The 20,232-nt window shown below is 36.3% G+C and overlaps 2 protein-coding genes across 3 annotated transcripts in view; both read left to right on the top strand.

Moving 5' to 3' along the window:
- Positions 1-2,083, top strand: part of LOC739542 (salivary acidic proline-rich phosphoprotein 1/2) — a 201,555-nt gene extending 199,472 nt beyond the window's left edge. Inside the window, exons 5-6 of the transcript XR_008538438.2 lie at positions 959-994; positions 2,003-2,083. The gene's annotated coding sequence lies outside the window, so the exon portion shown is untranslated. The remainder of the gene's footprint in view (positions 1-958; positions 995-2,002) is intronic.
- Positions 1-20,232, top strand: part of PRR4 (proline rich 4) — a 34,913-nt gene that overhangs the window by 7,004 nt on the left and 7,677 nt on the right. Inside the window, exons 2-4 of one of the 2 annotated variants that reach the window (XM_001150806.8) lie at positions 959-994; positions 2,003-2,325; positions 3,423-7,583. In XM_001150806.8, the coding sequence (XP_001150806.2) occupies positions 959-994; positions 2,003-2,307 (341 nt within the window). In that variant the 3' untranslated portion in view covers positions 2,308-2,325; positions 3,423-7,583. Of the gene's footprint in view, positions 1-958; positions 995-2,002; positions 2,326-3,422; positions 7,584-20,232 lie in introns of those variants that run through there. The other variant, XM_024347691.3, reaches the window with a different exon arrangement.

Here is a 20,232-nt window from a genome sequence, read left to right as displayed (position 1 = left end):
ATTATTTTTTTAAAAAAGGAGATGGGGAGTGGGATGAGGGGCCGTGACTCTTCTAGGGCCTCAGGGGTTCACCCTACACCACTGCAGAGGAAGAGCAGGAGGGGAGGAAGGAGGTTGAGAAGAAGGGTAGGGCTTTGGAGCTCTCATTCCAAGGATGACATCTGTTGTGCCCTCATTCCATGCCAAGGCCTTATACTTTATTTGATATACACTTGGAACCCAATAGAGAATTTCAATTAGAGGAATGACAAAGTAAGATTTGTATTTTTAGAAAGACCTGGCTGTGCTGTAAAGGATGCAGTGGATAATGCAAGACTGATCCAGGGAAGTCCAGCTATAAAGATGCTACAGTAATCTCAGTGGACAGCGATGATGGTGTCCTTGCTGTACAGGGGATGCAGAATCAATGAAAGAGATAAACAAACATCAGAGTACTGTCAGACATAGAGGACTGGATAATACATTTGTGTCTTTCTACATAGTGGTATAGAAATATCAGGTCCCCAAATTCCCATTTTTCTTCCAATCACATTTAAAATTTCAATATGTTGCAGGCAGTATGTGTAAGATTATATCCAAATATTTACTCCTGGTTGCTCCTCTTGGGCAAGCTTGTGAATATGATCAAAATATTTAAAGAAGGAAGAAGGTAAAGATCTAAAATATGACATGAAAATACCCAGAGAAGTGTGCCTAAATTAGCATTAGGGTTTGAGGGATCCTAAGGATGACAAAAAGGGACTCTTCTATTGAATTCGTGGTTGATGCTCAGCGATAGTAACAATCCTGCCTCCCCTAACATCTTCCTCCCCTTCCAGCAGCTTCACAGAACATGGTTGATGAGGTAACTTAGGGGATGCACAGGGTGTGGCCAGAAGACCCCTTTCCCTATAGACCACTATGAGCCCTGAAAGATTTATGAGGTAATGTTCACTTCATCCTGTGCTTCTTTTCCTAGATGTGAACTATGAAGACTTTACTTTCACCATACCAGGTAAATCCCAATGATCCTCAATCCAATTCTTTTCTTTCTTTTTCCACTAGAATTTCTTTTTAGTTTCCTTCAGTGTCTTCTTCTCATCATTTTTTTGGGAGGAGGTGGTAAGAGGGGTCAGGCATTGATTAATATTAGTGCCCCTAAATATATAGGCAATTCTTACCCATCTTTGATTCTGGGGACCATGAGCCAGGCCACCAACTTGAATACAGAGATGCCTGGCTTTGAGGACAATAGGAGTGGGCAGGCTTTTTTCCCAGGCTGGAATGATTGCTGAGAGATGATGAACAAATGAGAAGTGTTCTCATTCTGACTCCTCCATCCTTAACTGCTTCTTTCTTCCCCCAGTGTTCCCCTGCACGGTTATGTGGCTTCAGGGAGTAACGCAAAACAAAACAAAAAAATCAGTGCATGAATGTCTTTTCTCTGTGTTGACCCACTCAGCTGTGTCACTACAGATGATCAATAGTTGCCACAGCTGTTTAGTGATCATGTGCAGGCTTTCACATTGTCTTTCTCTTCTGTCTCTTAGTATTTCTCTACTTGGTTCCAGGAGCCTGGGAAATCAGCTCTAGTTTCCACATAGGGCTTAGGTGCCCAGAGATGGAGTCACAGTTTGTAAGTCATTACAGCAACCAAAAAATGAAAATAAAAAATAACCAGTAACATAACTGAAAGCTATAATGCTTTTGCTTTTTTTTTTTTTTTCTGTCCTTGGAGACATCCTCTGGCAACTCTAAGATATGCAAGAACCCCTCTTTTCAAATTTAAGGAAACATACTTGTCACAGGAGCAAATAAATGAGACTTTCCATATCACTCTTACATGGATTAAGTTGAGAGCTGCATAAAAAGAAAAAAAAAACAGTGGGCACAAAAGAAGTTGACAGTCAAGCAGCAGGTTTGGGGAGAACAGGGCTGTGTAGTTAAGGTGAGAGAAGTATAAAGAGAGGAGAGTTTTTCTTCACTGAGCTCATGCATTCTTGTCCATTAATTACTCACACAGATGTAGAGGACTCAAGTCAGAGACCAGATCAGGGACCCCAGAGACCTCCTCCTGAAGGACTCCTACCTAGACCCCCTGGTGATAGTGGTAACCAAGATGATGGTCCTCAGCAGAGACCACCAAAACCAGGAGGCCATCACCGCCATCCTCCCCCACCTCCTTTTCAAAATCAACAACGACCACCCCGACGAGGACACCGTCAACTCTCTCTACCCCGATTTCCTTCTGTCAGCCTGCAGGAAGCATCATCATTCTTCCGGAGGGACAGACCAGCAAGACATCCCCAGGAGCAACCACTCTGGTAATCTAGAATTCAGTGGCAGGTATGATTCCAGTTCATTCTCCATTAAATGCCCAAACTGCTACCGTTCCCAAACTTTATCGTGTTCACAAATCAATTGGAAATATGTTGAAATTACATAATCCTGTACCCCATTTCTTAAGATTTGTATTCAGATATTCTTGGATAAGGTTGCAAGTCCTTGTATTTTTAACAAGTGGTTCAAAGAATTCTTATCTTTTGAAATACTGACCTCCCCAACTTTTTTCTTAAGATGACTTGTCTCATTAAAATGAGTTGGTAATGAGGAAGTGGGGTGTGCTCTCCCTTTGGTGCTCTGCCTCCTGTCTTTGAGTCTGCCTTCTCAAACCCAAGGACTCTCCATCTCAGGTTTCTCTCAGGTTTCCACCAGAGGACTCTTTGCTCAGTCCTGCCTCACACCAGCCTCTCAGGTCCAGTGTCCCTGCTAAATGATACTTGAACTTGATGCTCTTATATCTTATTTAATTTTTAAAATACTTATTTTGAAATTAGTACATGCTCAAGGAAAAAAAAATCTAACTGAACAGAATGGTATGAAGCTAAATCTTAAAGTGACGCCTTATCCTACTTACCCACACCCTTCACCAAAAGTCACCACCCTTAATTTTTTGAACATCCTCCTGGAAATATTTATATGTATATAAGCATACGTCATTATTTTTCCCACAAATGACATATTATTTTATATGCAGATCTGTATTTTCTTATTTCAAATAATACATGTCTTAGACAACTTTATCATTTCACGGAGACCTATAGATCTTCTTGGTGATTTATTTGTACATTTTTCTTTTGTTGTTACAATTGTATACTATTCTCTTGTGTGACTGTACCATGATTTCTTCAGTCAACCACTGTTAATTGATATGTAGGCTTGTATTAGTTTTTCACTACTACAGGTTCAAGTTGCAGTCATTTTCATAAATATAACCTTGAATGTTTTGAACAGTAACCAAAACATAAACACCATAAAAATAATCTATTTTCTTAATCTTGAAAGCAATAACTTACTTTAGTAATATCACCAAGGAATTAGATAAGTTTTGCCATGTTGTATGTTGTGTATACATTTCCTTGGTTTTTTTTTTTTTGTTTCAGAAAATAAATAAGAAGATAACTTCCTTCAGAAAGCCATGACATTGAAATAATGTGGTCATAACTCTTTATTCAGTATACCAATAAAATATTAATAGCATGCAATTTCTGATTGTTGCTTCTCTTTGTGGGTGTTTCTGAGTCTAGAATTTGAGGGCCATTAATACAATCTAAGAATATCTGGGACTCTTGCTCATTGATGCTTCCAGCAGGCTTCCCTCCTCCTTTATCTTAATAAAGCCAGCTGCCAAGGAGAAAGAGTTCCATTGTTCCCCTTCTGTCCTAGATTGCATAGCACAAATGCAAATTCTTAAAATTATTTTTACATCTTTCATTGATATTCTTGTAACTCTAGGAAAACAAGGAATATATAACAAATGAGAGGGAGTTGCAAGTGCTGGGGAATTCTTAAAATTTCCAAAACTATTAATCCTGGTTTCTAGGGGCATAAATGTAGTTCTAGATCTCTTCTCTATAAAACTCACTATGCTCTTTTCTCCTCTTTTTTCATTGCTCAGTTCTCTTCCTCCCTAAGTCGTTCACCATTCTTTTTAAAAACTTGAGTGGATTTCATAAAGGGTGAAGCATAATGTACTTTAAAGGGCAAGAAATTTGAGTAAAACTCTGTTCTGATTGTAAAAATTCCAGCAATATCAGTATTATTGTCAGATAATATAGACTACCAAATTTAACTCAAGTTGCTGAGGCAAAGTTGAATAGAAAATAACCCTAAGAAGCAAGAGAATTTGATATGTACTGTCTCCAACTACCTCTCATTATCACCTCCAATGTCACTGAATACAGAAAATTTTAATATCTAATCTTTATCATTAAAAAGCACATAATTCTTATTTAGATTTTTTAAGTACAGGAAACAACAAGTTTCTGAATTCATTCTGAGTTTCATTAAACAAAATATATAGTACAGCAAGGATACTCTGTTAGGGAAACTATTCAATAGTACATAAACAAGCGAACAGTATGCTAAAAGAATAATAAACCACGTTGAAAGAGGATGAGGATGTTAAAGATGGTTCAGTATTAGAAAATTGGCCACACCATATCTGATTTTGATGATATTTAGATAAGACTTTGGATTTAGATTTTAAAGTGGATGCTGGAATGAGTTAAGACTTTGGGATTTGGGGGATGAAATAAATGTACTTAGTATGTGAGAAGACCATATATTTGGGGGGATGACCAGGGACAGAATGCTATAGTTTGAATGTTTATGTCTCTACAAAATAAATTTATGTTGAAACTTAATTCCCTATGCAATAGTATTAAGAGATGGAGTCTTTGGGGGAAGTGACTAAGTCATGTGGACTCTGCTTTCATGAATGGGATCAATTTCCCTACAAAAAGAAGCTCCCAAAGGCTGCTGAGCTGTTCCATCTCTTTTGACATGTAGGGACTCAATGTTCATCTTTCTTTCATACTTCTGCCTCATGAGAGAGAAGCCAGGAGAAATTGTCTGTTTGGAATGGGCTCTCACTCAACCCCAAATCTGGTACCATCTCAATCTTCAACTTTCCAGCCTCCAGAGCTATGACAAATACATTATATTATTTATAAATTACCCAAGATAAGATATTTTGTTAATAGCAGCTCGAACTGGCTAAGGCAGAGGGCTACTTACAAGAATTAAATGCATAATATATATTAAATTACCTTATAAAATGTATATAAAATTACCCTACATGATGTATATAAAATTACACGATTTAAGTCTTGTAAAATGCAACATGTATACAAAATTACCCTACATGACATACAACAATAAAAGTTCAATACATTTAAATTTATTTATTCTTTTATTTAAAAAGACTCATTTTGTCCTTTCTAATAATGAATTATCTTCTAATAATAAATTATCTTTCTAATAATGAATTAACTTCTAATAATGAATTATCTAAAAAATAGATTATTTGATAAACACTTGCTTTCTTTAGCATTAAAGCATTCAAAAAAGAAGCAGAAAGGCCATCTAAAAGGTATGTTGATGAACAAATGCACTGTTGCATGTCATCAGGTGGCTGGTTAACGTGAATAAAAACGAAGTCTCCTTCCTCATTTAAATTCCAATGATTCTGCTCCTTAACATTTAATATTCAGCCTATTCTCTACCTATACAGAGAGTAATGCCACCTGTAGGTCTATCATTGCTCAGTTGTTAATCTGAGAAGTAAAGCCCAGTTCCTCTTGAAAAGGCAGAGAATTTAGACAGAAATTCACCGGCTGCTTTCTTACAGAAAGTAAACCAATTTCTGCTTCCAGAAAAACGGAGTAAATGTATTTTGCCCTATTCCTTCTACTAAGAAAAACTATAAACCCTGAACATTATATATAAAATATATGAAAACTCAGACCTGGAGAGACCAAGGCAGATGTGGTAGGGACTTAATAAATTGTATAGTGATGAATCCTCTAAGTTTTCTTTTCTGCTTTATAATTTGCAGACTTTTAGCTGAAAATGCCATCAACATAGAAATACTAACAGGCACATATGAGAATTTCCCAACAAAAGCCTATTATTTTAGGCAAAGGTCAAGGAAATAGTCTACCAAGGCAGAAAACATTTCGACAATAACCACTCTACTGTAGTCAAGTACCACAGAAAACACTATTACCTCAAGTGAAGAGCTTAGATCTTTAGATCTTCACACCTGCCAGGCTGTGACAAGGTGTCCCAACCCTCCTCCAGAATAGTATCTCAGAATAGCAGAAGTTGGAACTTTCATCCCCAACTTGTGGTAATAAGCCCCTCACTCTCCTTCCACACCTTGATATGACTGGAGAGCAAATGGGGAGCTGGATCTACTCTAGAAGCAGCAATGAAGAAGCACCCTCCTTTCCATACCAGGTGGTGCTTGTGGAGGCCACGTGGGAAACAGTAACAAGTCACTTCTGCCTCCGAGACAGGCTATCAGTGGAGGCCTAGTGGTGACCCAGAATCCACACTCCAGCCAACAGTAATGAGGAACCTTCACCTGCCTAGGTGTCAACAGAGATTGAGAGGAAACCTTTATTTCTACCATCACCTGGCAGTAATGCAGTGTCCCTCCCTCACTCCCTTGCCTTGCTGGAGTAGTGTCTGAGGAAGCTAGCTAAGACAGAAAAGGTAAATAAGTTCTAGAGTCTCATAATGCCTAAAATGTCCTGGTTCATTTAGAAATCATTTGGTATACAAAGAACCAGGAAAAATCTCAACTTGAATGTAAAAGGTAATTAGAAGATTCCAGAACAAAAATGACAAAGATGTTGGAATTATTCAGAAAATATTTTAAAGCAGTCATCATAAAAATGCTTCCAGTATATTGCTTACAAACATATATGAAACAAATTTAAAAATTATCTCAGCCAAAAAATTAAAATATATGAAAGAACTGAATGGACATTTTAGAACTGAAACTTACAATAACCACATAAAAAATTCAAGAAGGTAAGCAGGAAAAAACTATAAACACAGCCTCAGGGACCTGTAGTATTATAACTGAAGGCCTAATTTTTGTGTTATCAGAGTCCCAGAAGGAGAGAAGAAATGGGCAGCTTTGAGAAAGGTCTCAAAGACTGAAAACTTCCTTAATTTGGCAATAGGCAAAAACCCACAGATTCCTAAATTCAAGCAAACCCAAAATCTCTTAGCCATTTTAGGCTACTGTATCAGAATACCATAGAATGGGTGGTTTATAAAAACAGAAATGTGTTGCTCACAATACTGGAGGCTGGAAGACCGTGATCAGAATGCCAGCACAGATGAGTTCTGCTGAAGACATTTTTTGGCTATAGATGGACATCATCTCATTGTATCCTCACATGTTGGAGAAAAGAAAAAGATATCTCTTGTCTCCTTCTCCCTCTCTCTCTCTCTTTTTTTTTTATAAGCCCTCTGATCTCAACATGAGGGCCCCACCCTCATGACTTAATCTAACCCTAATTACCTCCCAAAGGCCTAACCTCCAAATAACATCACATTCAATTTAGGATGTCTACATATGAATTTTGAGGGGACACAAACTTTCAGTGCATAAAACTAACCAAGACAAACACAAAGAATCCAAACTAAGGTATACCATGGTAAAATATCTGAAAATTAAAAGAAAGAACAAATTTTGAAAGCAGCTAGAGGAAATAGCTCATCTATAGGAGAGAAAACAATACAAATGGAAGCAGGAGACACCAGAAATAGATGAAAGCCATAGAAAAGTGGCACAACACTGTCTATGTGATGAAATAAAATAACTTTTGATTCTGGTTTTTATATCTGGTATATTTGTCTTTTAGGAATGGAAGGGCTATAAAGACATTTGATGAAAGAAAACTGAGAGGATTTGTCACCAGAAGGTCTACCTTTTAAAAAGGGGCTCAAGAAAATTCTCTATCCAGGAAAAAAAAAAAAAAAAAAAAAGATTAAAAAAGAAACTTTAAAACACCAAAATTAAAGAAAACACAATGGAAAGGGAAAAAATGAATAACTTCATCTTCCTTTTCCTCTTCAGTTTGGTAAATTTATTTGACAGCTGAAGTTAAAATTATGACATTATCAGATGCGATTTTAAGTGTATATAGGTAAATATTTAAGACAACTATATAAGGAACAGAGGAGGGTAAAGAGACATACAGGGAATCAAGGAATAAGGTTTCCATACATCTTTCAAAGTACTAAAATTTTGACCCTATTAAACCATGATAAGTTATTACATGTGCTGTAAAACCTACAGCATCCACTAAGATGTCTGCACACAGAGATATACTCAAAAATACCACAGATAAACCTCAATGGAATTCTAAACAAAGAAAATTAAAGTAACACACATGAAAGCAAGGCGTACAAAACAACAATTACAAAAAAAGAAAAAAAAAACGGATAAGCAGAAATCATAAAGTAAAATGGCAGTTTTGTGACCCAACATATCAATAATTACAAATAAAAGTGGTCTAATGTGAACAAAGTTGCTGAGTATTGAAGAGTGTCTATATTATAGAAATAAAATAGCATATGCTATTATCAAATTTTATGGGATATTTATATTTTTATATACATTGTACAAATGTTATGTTAAATATTTTAATTAATATTTTGTACAATTAATTTTTGGTACAAAGTAATTATTTTGTACTATTAATATTATTGTATAAAACATGTATATTTTGTAAGTAACCCATATAAAGCTCTCAGCTCCATCCATGCTTGGCACAGGGAAGTTGATATGGTTTGGATGTTTGTCCCCTGAAAACCTCATGTTGAAATGTGATTCCCGATGTTGGTGATAGGACCTGGTAGGAGGTGATTGGATCATGGGGCAGATTCCTCATGAATGGTGTAGCAGAAGCTTGTCCAACACATGGCCAGCACTCTGCATGCAGCCCAGAATGGCTTTGAATATGACCCAGTACAAATTCATAAACTTTCTTAAAACATTGAGTTTTTTGGCAATTTGTTTTAGCTCATCACCCATCGTTAGTATATTTTTTGTATGGCCCAAGACAATTCTTTTCCTTCCAGCGTGGCCTAGGGAAGCCAAAAGATTGGACACTCCTGGTTTAACACCATTCTCTCGGTGATTAGTGAGTTCTTGCTCTGAGTTCATGCAAGATCTGGTTGTTTGAATGTGTGTGGCGCCTCCTCTACTTGCTCCCACTCTCACCATGTGACACGCCTCCTCCCCCTTTGCCTCTTGCCATGATTGTAAGCTTCCAGAGGCCTCATCAGAAGCTAATCAGATACTAGTGCCATGCCTGTACACCCTGCAGAACTATGAGCTAATTAAATCTCTTTTATTAATTACCTTTATTTTTTATTTTTTTATTTTTTTTGAGATGGAGTCTCGCTCTGTCATCAGGCTGGAGTGCAGTGGCGCGATCTCGGCTCACTGCAACCTCCACCTCCCGGCTTCAAGTGATTCTCCTGCCTCTGCCTGCTGAGTAGCTGGGACTACAGGCACCCGCCACCACGCCCTTCTAATTTTTTGTATTTTTGGTAGAGACAGGGTTTCACCGTGTTGGCCAGGATGGTCTCAATCTCCTGACCTCGTGATCCGCCCGCCTCTGCCTCTCAAAGTGCTGGGATTACAGGTGTGAGCCACCATGCAGGGCCCCTCTATTTCTTTATGGCAACACAAGAATGGCCTAATACAGAAGCCTTCACTGAGAGCTGCTAGAGTGAAGACAGTCACTGGGTGGGGCTCCCCATCACTTGCTTGCTATGTCAAGTTCTCACATGGCTGTCTCAGAGGTCTTACTTGTCCTGATATCTACACTATTCCTAAGTGACCTTGTCTAAGCCCATGGCTTCAAATGTTACTGAAATCAAGTTTACAATCACAGCTGATAATGTCATAATTGTAACTTCAACTGTCAAATACATTTACCAAACTGAAGAAGAAAAGGAAGATGAATTTATTCATTCTTCCTTTCCATTGTGTTTTCTTTAATCTTTTTGTTTGAAACTTTCTTTTTTAATTTATTTTTCTTGGCTAGAGAATTTTCTTTAGCCCCCTTTTAAAAGGTAGATGTTCTGGTGACAAATCCTCTTAGTTTTCTTTCATCAAATATCTTTATAGCCCTTTCATTCCTAAAAGATAAATTCACCAGTTTCAGTGGCATTTGAAGCCATGGGCTTAGATAAGGTCACTTATCTAAGTTATAGCATGGCACAGGTGCTATAACTCCTTCAATGAACCCAGGTTTGGCACCCACCTCATTATTCTCTAGGCAGCTACTTTCATTCATCAGTTGAAATTTGAAAAAAAAAAAGAAAGAAAAAAACCAACAACACTTAAAAAATCTGGACAGATAGTTTGAGTGCCTATTTTGAATCCACTAATATTTATTCCTGGCTAAATTGTGCACATCAGACTAGTGGACCATCACAAAATTTCATACTGAAATGTATTGGATATAAAAAGAAAATAGAAAGAAAAAGTGAAAACATATTAACTGGCAGAAGAGAAATACTACAGTCTTAAAATGAATCAGGACGAGCCTTCAGACTACTTTTCTATTTAGAAGAAAAGTCCTGAGACAATGGGTTTTATCAAGCCAGGATAAAGAAACATAAAATCTGACGAGTTGATGGGTCACCAACATGGCACATGTATACATATGTAACAAACCTGCACGTTGTGCACATGTACCCTAAAACTTAAAGCATAATAATAATGAAATTAAAATAATAATAACAATAAAGGGGGCTGAGAATAAAAGAAAAGAGCACTTAAAGACTGAAAAAAAAAAAGATTAGGATTATCTTTTCAACTAATCATTTTGGAACAGTTGAATATTCATATGTAAAAGAAGGCTCTTCGTGTCTCTTTTCTTCCTAAGTGAGGGACTTGAAAGACACATGTTTAGTGTTAGATACTCCACTAGCTTGTATTCCTGAGAGACTACATGAAAACTATCCTCACCTCACTCTGCATTTTTAAATTAAATTAGTCATGTAATGTGAACCAAGAAATGAACCTTTCATGAAACTCACATTGTAGATGCTACAGCATAGCCTATCCTATCATGTCTCATCCAAAGAGTAAAAAGTTTCTCAATAAGTAATAGGCAACAAAAGTGAAATGATGTAAAGCTTTTGATATTTTATTTATACCTCACCAGAATTAAAGATGACTGAGCTAATAGTGTTACTACAAGGTATAATAAAATTATGAAAAATATACACAGATGTTACATATTCTATAAGGAAAAATGTCATATGTAACTTGTTTTTGCCTTAAATGCTTTAATTGAGATATAGTTCACATAATATACAATTCACTCATTTAGTGTTCAATTAAATGATTTTAAATATATTCCACAGACATGTGCAACCATCACCACTGTCAATTGTAGAACATTTTATCACTTCAAAAAGAAACCCCATATCCTTTAGCTATCACCTCCCTGTTCCCCCATCATCCCACCTTTCTCCCCACCCCAGCCTAAGCATCTATTAATCTTCTTCCTGCATCTGTATATTTTCCTATTCTGGACTTTCGACTGAATGGCATTATATAATATGAGATCTTTTGTGATTGGTTTCTTTTACTTAGCATAATTTCAAGACTCATACATGTTGTATGTATCAGTACTTTATTCCCTTTAATAGTTAAATAATATTTGATTACATGACTAAACCACCTTTTGTCTATTTATTTATTCATTGATGAACATTTGGGTTTTTTTCTATCTTTTGGCTACTATAAATAATGATGCTAAGAAAATAAAAACTAAGCTAGTAAAAGACTTTCCTTATGTATGTGCTAAATAATTCTATTTTAGTTATGCATTGATCTTTAAAACACCCTGAGTCCAAAACTCAGAGATACAAAACAACAATATTTTATTTTATTTTATTTTATTTTGTGTATTTTTTCTTCAACTTTCAAGTTCTGAAGTACATGTGCAGAATGTGCGGTTACATTGGTAAACATGTGCCATGGTGGTCTGATGCACAGATCAGCCCATCACCTAGGTATTAAGCCCAACATCTACTAGCTATTCTTCCTGATGTTCCTCCTCCCCCAACCCCCACCCCAATAGGCCCTAGTGGGTGTAAAACAACAGTATTTTATTATGCTTCCAGATTCTGTGGGTCAGTAATTCAGACAGGGCACTATGAGAAGGCTTGTCTCTTCTTCAAAATGTCTAGACCTTCAACTTAGAATATGTAGACAGCGGACTATGACTCAAGTGGCAGGGGCTGCAATAACCAAGCAGACCTTTACTCTCATGTCTATCACTGGACTTGGATGATCAGAAGTACGGGCTCATTTGAAATGGTTGACTATATTGCCTACATGTGGCCTCCTCGTGTGGCTTGAGCTTCCTCACAGCATGCTGGTCTCAACTTTGTCAGACTTCTTATGAAGTGGTTCAGGATTGTAAGAGGAAACTTTCCAGTGAGTAACGGAAAAGCCATACAGTTTTTCTTGATAGCCTTAGAAAGCATATGATGTCGTTTCCACCACACGTCATTGTTTAAAGCAGTTACAAGCCCACTCAGTTTTAAGAGGAAGGTCTGCAGACCCTAGGCCTCAAAAGGAAGAGGATCAAAGAGTTTGCAGCCATGTTTCAAAACTGCCACAGACTCTAAGCGATCCTGATATAGTATCAGAAAGCAGATTTTGTGTATTTACTTAAACCTTGGGTACTTTATACATAATATGTATTGGCGAGGTGAGTAAGAAGATAAACTGTCATTTTAGACATTTGTGGCATGTGATAGGAATGTGCCTCTGAAATCTCTGTCTTGAGGGAGCACAATTAACTGCAGAAGGGCAAATACACACTAAAAATAAAGAAGCTTAATCATCTCTTTTACAAATAAGCACCCTTATCTCTCAGTTTCTGCTGTGAGCAGGAGCCTAACTTCAATGGCCACCAGGCTCCAAATGGCAAGACTATCTCCTACATAAAGATATGTGTTTATTTGTCCTTTGTTTAAAGTCTGTTAACTAACACAGATGGCCACCCCAATTTCCAGGTAAATTTAAGATAAACTATGCGTAATAAATAATGCTGCCAAGTCCTCTCTCTTGGGGATTAGTTATCACTTAACTTGAGAAAATGTATATATTGGGTCATATGCATATATTGGCTATATAAAAACGGGTGAGATCTCTTTCTGTCTTTGCAGTCTCTTAGTAGGTTGCCTGTAATGTATATCAGATTCTGGTTTAATATTTATTTAATAAGAAAACTATTTTCTTTCTCTATTACATTTGTGGAGAGACTTTCTGGGTTGGGAGGAGACTTTGTTTTTAATCGTATTTCCCCAACAGCTAACAAGCATGGCACCTATGCTATGAAATCTATCACCCCATTCACTTCCATGAGCCGCTTTCAGCCAAAGACAGAGAAGGGGGCAGATTCAATGGTCAGGCCTGCTCCTGGGAGACTCAGGACTCCTCTAATTTGCACCTTGGGCTTGATAACTCCCTACTGGACATCTTGAAATGTTCTCAGGACTGCACTGCTGCCTAAGACCTTCCTTCTTTCCCTCTCTTTCTCCTTCACAGGGGTCAAAGTTATATCCTAGTACAATAGCTCTGTTCACCTTTCGCTCTCTCCTTGCTTTCTCATATAGGCATTTATCCCAATGACTGCCTTGCTTCTCAGGAGATCCATGAAGACACCATATTTTAATGTTTCTAGCTTATAACTAAGGTGAATGAATAAAAAACATTTAAATCTTAAGGAAAAAAAGATGCAAAAAATATTTTAAAATCTCTATTTTGTATTTTAACAAATCAGAATTCAAATCCTAGTTGATAGCTTTACAAGGAAATTATAAACAGTGTCACAACAGCAGGTAATATAATATCTGCCTTGAAAATCACTAGCTGAAATTCTGAGAAAAATAAAGGTAGTTTTCGTTTTTCAAAGACAACTAGGACTTTGTCTGGGAGCACACTGGAGGCATTCCATTCTTTTCCAGTGTCAATCAATAGCACAGGATAAAGAAACATATTGAACACTAAAGCTTTGGATACACAAATTTATAACATCTTATTTATAAATCAGTGGTGTACAGAAAGCAGAGATCCCATAATCAAGCATGGCAAACATGTTGAAGAATATGCTTACAATGATTTCTGCTATAGATTTCATAATGGGGATTCAGAGAAGTAGAGTTATGGTGCTGGTTCACTGCATTGATTGGATCAGGCGCTGGAAACTCTCCCTGATAGATTTTATTCTCACCTGTTGGGCAATTTCCAGAATATTCTGCTGTAATTTTACATGTGGGCTTAAATGTAAACTGAGGAAATTTTGTACAATAAGAATGCAAGGATAAGTTTGACATCCCCTAATATCTATAATTTCATTCCTGCTCCTCTTTATTATATACTATTTGAGCAATACGATTATAAAGCGAAATTATTTTAATCTAGATAGCATTGTGGCACAGATTTTTGCTCTTGAGTTAGCATTTTTCTATCTATTCAGTCATTCATTTTTTTCTGATTTTATGGAACAGCAAACTGAAACAGGCTTCTCTCTGTGTCCTGAGGAACCTTCGGTGTTACATGAATATAAGGAAATCTAAATCCTCATAAACACACCTGAATTGATTGGTAATTCTCTCAAAAATGAAGACAACAAATAACTCAGCAAACATCCCTTTCATTTAACCCAACTTCTTTTATTATGTTTGGTGATAGATCATTGAGCCTCATTGATGAAATTATCTGCCTGAAATAAGTTAAAAGAAAGTGATTTCACTGTTTCCATCAGAATTGTAACTATATAATCAATGGCAAAATTAAAATTATAATATTATATAATAGTAACAATAAAATTAGATGAATAATGCATTTTATGTTAAGCAAGCGATGAACATTTTAGCTTTATCTCATTTAGTTTACATTATGTTGATTTGATAAAAGCATACACAAATATACAATCGACAGACTGACGATGCAACCTCTAGAATAAGAGAAAATATTTGAAAACTATTCATTTATCAAGGAATTCATATCCAGACTATAGAAGGAACTCAGCCAAAAACACAAATAATTAGATTAAAACATGGGCAAATTAACTGTACAGATATCTCTCAAAAGAAGACATACAAATGGCCAATAGGTATATAAAAAGGTGCTCAATATAACTAATCAGAGAAATGCAAATAAAAACCTCAATGAGATATTATTTTATTCTAGTTATAATGGCTATTTTCAAAAAGACAAAAAAACACAAATGCTTGTGAGGATGTGGAGGAGGAACTTTTACACACTGTTGGTACAAATATAAATTAGTTTAGTCATTATGGAGAACAGAATGGAAGTTCTTAAAAACTAAAAATATAACTACCATATGATCCAGCAATCCCAGCACTGGGTATGTATCCAAAGGAAAGGAAATCAATATGTCGAAGTGATATCTGCACTCCCATGTGTTTTGCAACACCATTCATAATAGCCGAGACATGAAATCAACCTAAGTGTCCATTAACATTTGAATGGATTAGAAAACATGATATATACACATAATGAATGGAATACTATTTAGCCATTAAAAGAAGGAAATTTGGTCATTTATGGTAGCATCCATGAGACTGGAGAACATCTGTTAAGTGAAATAAGCCAGATACAGAAAGACAAACATGACATGTTCACACATATGTGGAAGCTAATAAAGTTGATTCCGTAGAAGTAGGAAGCAGAATAATGGTTCCTAGAGATGTGATTGGGGAGAAGGGAGAGGGAGATAGCCAAAGGTTGGTTAATGAATACAAAAGTATAGCCAGATAGAAGGAATAAGTTCTAGTGTTCTATAGCACAGTAGGGTGACTACAATTACAACAATTTATTGTATATTTTACAAGAGCTAGAAAAACAAATTTTGAATGTGCCCAACACAAAGAAATGTTAAATATTTGAGAAATGGATATGCTAATTGCCTTGATTTGATCATTACACATTGTATACATGTATTCATATATCACAATGTATCACATAAATATGTACAATTATTGCGTTTATTAAAAATAATAAAAATAATAAAATAATGCAGAAAAGAAGAAATCCAAGTAACAAAAACCAGACAAGCTAAAATATAGAGAAGTGGAGGACAAATCACAGTACAATGTGTATAAATAGGTGTGTCTGTGTGTATTTGTATACATGTATATGTAACTATATGTGTATCTATATCCATATATGTGGATATACACATAACAGATCATCCTAAGTATATTCATGACTTTTTAAGCATTTTCCCCTCAAGACAATGTAACCTTAACAAAGTTCTGTGGAAATATTTGAAGACTCTTATATCTCAAAAAAACATTTTTTTTTCGTGGCTCACTACAGCCTCGACCTCCCTGGGCTCAGGTGATCCTCCCACCTCCACCTCCTGTGTATCTGGGATCACAGGCGTGTACCAACACACCTAGCCCAGCTAATTTTCATATTTTTGGTAGAGTCGGGGTTTTGCCACGTTGCCCAATCTGGTCTCAAACTCCTGGGCCCAAGCAATCCGCCTGCCTCAGCCTCCCAAAGAGCTAGAATCTTGTTTTTGAGGAAACAAAAGAAGTTCACTTTTTCCATGTTTAGTTTGGGGTGCTTATGTTTCATTGAAAGAGATCATTTTTTAAAATGTGTTTAAAATGCTACTGACAGATTATTTGAAAGGTCTGCATCTTTATAGTGGGGAGTGGAGAGCAGTGAGGGAAGTTTTCCTGATAATTATAATACTCACATTAGATTCATATATTGCCCACTAAGTTTCTTGAAAATTTCAAGCTCTGTGTTTTGCTTTGTAATGTAGCAATCTATACTGTGACTGCATTATAATTAATTAGCATAAGGATTGCTGGTTTCCCCTACATGTTGAATAATTTTAATGTGGTGAAAGGTTTCTGTTTCAAACATCGGATTTGTAAATCAAATGAAACACTTCGTTGGAAGAGGAGAAAATTTTATTCAAAAGAATGAAAATTAGTCTGTCTTTGTTTGCATGTTAGCAATGATAATTTGGTTTGTCAATCATCTTTCTATAAAGAAATTTACAGTTTGTAGCTGACAGCTGGACCAAGACTGGAAATTCTTAACAGAGGTAGTTAGAAATTTTCAATGAATGTTACAGAGAGTGATTTCACTGTCTTATTGCAGTTTGCTAAACTTTATAGCTAAAAAGAAAAGCCATGATAAAATAAAAGTAATAACACTGCACAAACATAAGGTCTATGTTATTATCCAGTAAGTCATCTGAAAATTAGTCACACAACAAACTACAGATCAGAATTTTCTCTTTGTAGCCATGCTGAATATATTGGAGGTTTTCATGATTGTAATAGGTGGAGGATTTATAAAAGGAATGTAGGAAATTAATTCATTGGACTCACAGATTGCATTGCCTGGATGAGAAATCAGAAGTTATGCATGGTTGGCTTCATTCTTACTAGTTTGGCCTTAGCCGGAATCAATATTCTTCTATTAGAAAATCCCTAATGCTAGGGAAAGAAACCATATCCTTACCATCGTCCGGTGACGGGCCAACCACTTGTGCACTTGATTTGCTACTTGTCTTGCTGTCTTTTATTTCCTAAAGATCGTCAATTTCTCCTACCTCTTTTACTTTTGGCTAAAATGGAGAATTAACAAGGTAGTTTTCATACTTCCACTGGTATCTGCCTTTTCTGTTTACCAACTTTCCTTTGACATACAGTTTTGATGTCTTCTGGTATCATGTCCAAAAAAATATGAAAGACATATGACTGGATTACTCAATGTAAGTAATAATAAAAATGTTAATAATATACTCATCCTCATTATTGGATCTCTCTCTTCTTTCTCTATTTCCTTGATTTTCTTTTTCTTGTTACTCCTTTCTTTGTGAAGACACATGAAACACATTTGGTTCAATTTCAAGGATTCCAGAGACCCCAGTACACAGGCCCATTTCAGAGCCAAGAAAACTGTTTTCCTTTTTTGTCTTGTTGCTCTATAAAAATTTGCCCTTTTCTTGACATTTACGGGGGTAATTTTTGCTACAGAACAAACTGGTTGTGATATCTGGTTTATGATATGAAGTCAGTATTCTTTGGGTCACTCACATGTTGTGATTTTTGGATACGGCCAAATGAAGAAAACTTTCTTGGGGATTCTCTGGCACCTGAAGTGTGGCCTGAAAGGACGGGCACTCTTAGCTACACAGGTAGGCCTGAGAGAGAAGTCAACAAGAAGTCTTGGTGGAATCTTTCTTGCTTCATCGTACTCTTTTTTTGTATATGTCCTGTGTCACTGAGTACCATTTAAATTCTTCCTGGGCCTGGCCGGGCGCGGGCTCGGGCCTGTAATCCCAGCACTTTGGGAGGCCGAGGTGGGAGGATAACGAGGTCAGGAGATCGAGACCATCCTGGCTAGCACGGTGAAACCCCGTCTCTACTAAAAATACAAAAAATTAGCCAGGCGTGGTGGCGGGTGCCCATAGTTCCAGCTCCTGGGGAGGCTGAGGCAGGAGAATGGCGTGAACCCAGGAGGTGGAGCTTGCAGTGAGCCGAGATCGCGCCACTGCATTCCAGCCTGGGCGACAGAGAGAGACTCTGTCTCAAAAATAAATAAATAAACAAATAAATAAATAAATAAATAAATAAATAAAATAAAATAAATAAATTCTTCCTGGGCCAGGACTGACCTCTAAAATAGTTTTTAAAATATTTTAAAGAGAAAATAATCACCTATATATAAAAAAAGAGGTGTGAATAAGTTGTAATCCACTCATTCAGATCTACAGAAGGTGGATGTTAGAAATTTAACAGAAGTAAGCAAAATAGAATGAAAACCACTTATTTCCTCTAGGTAACAATCTTGTCTCTGTAATAATATGGATTTAGCCAGTTACTTTATGTTTTTTGTTTGTTGTTTGTTTTGAGATGGAGTCTCACTCTGTCGCCCAGGCTGAAATGCAGTGAGTGGCACCATTGTTTTTATGAATATTTTTGCTGCTGATGTAACTGCAGAAATTAGTCTAGAACTTGTGGAAGTTGTTAAAACCCTTTCATAAGAGCCCAGTTACTATTGCACAATCTAAGGCATGTAGAGCTATCATACCTAGAATGCACATCAAAATGGTCATTAATCTCATTCATGAGAGGTCTGCCCTCATTACCTCCTAAAGGAACCATCTCTTAATACTGGCACACTGGCAATTAAGTTTCAACATATAGACTTTGGAGGAGACACATGCAGATCACAGCAAAGGGGTTTTTAAATCTTTGCTATGCCTATCACTTGCTTTAGTTCTGTTAATTTTGCTTTATTTATTTTGAGTCACAATTATTAGTCTGATACACCTTCAGGATTGTTAAGTATTTTTGATAAATTGAATATTTTATCATTATACAACTTCCCTCTATTTTTCTACTACTTGTCTCGATAATATAGCCACTTTGAGAATAGAACCAGTCCTGCTTTCTATGGTTACAAATTCCATAGTATAGCTTTTTCTTTCCTTTACATTCAATCTATCTGTGCCTTTATGTTTAATGTTTTATCTTCTAGGCATAACATTTAATTGTGCTTTCATTTATTCATTCTGATGATCTCTATCTTTTCATCAGAGTGTTTAGTCAAATCATGTTTAATGTAATTATCAGTATGGTTGGCTGTAAGTCTTGCATTTTGCTCAATGTTTTTCATTTATCTCACTTATTTTTGTCCCTCTGTCCTTTTTCTGGCTTTCTTTTGTGTTAATTGACTGTATCTTCAATTATTTCATTTTAATCTCACAATTGGCTTTTAAAACTCCATTTGTTATAATGAATTATTCTTTTATATATCGCTGGACTCTATTTTGTTTGGAATTTTTGCATCTATGTTCAGGCTATATTAGCCTGTAATAGTCTTATAAGTATTCTTGATGAAATTTTGTATAAAGTTGTTCACAGTATTGTCTTATAATAAAAGATTATATACAAGGATATGTAACTACATTATATAGTATATATATATATATATATATATATATATATATGTATAGAGAGAGAGAGAGAGAGAGAGAGAGATGAGGTCTCACTCTGTCACCCAGGCTGGAGTGCAGTGGCCCAATTATAGCTCACTGCAAGTTCAAACTCCTGGGCTCAGGCAATTCTCCTGCTCGGCCTCCCAAGTAGCTGGGACTACAGGTGCACACCACCATGCCCTGCTAAATTATTTTTATTTATTTATTTTTTTTAGTAGAGATAAGGTCTTGCTATGTTTCCCAGGCTGGTCTCAAACTCCTGGACTCAAGTGATTCTCAGACCTGGGCCTCCCAAAGTGCTGAAATGACAGGCATTAGCTACCACACCCAGGCCATATTTTTGATATCTCTA

This window comes from Pan troglodytes, chromosome 10 (assembly GCF_028858775.2).
Source record: "Pan troglodytes isolate AG18354 chromosome 10, NHGRI_mPanTro3-v2.0_pri, whole genome shotgun sequence".
Lineage (NCBI taxonomy): Eukaryota > Metazoa > Chordata > Mammalia > Primates > Hominidae > Pan > Pan troglodytes.
The sequence above is the reverse complement of the archived record's forward strand: the minus strand, read 5'-3'. Positions and strand labels throughout refer to the sequence as shown.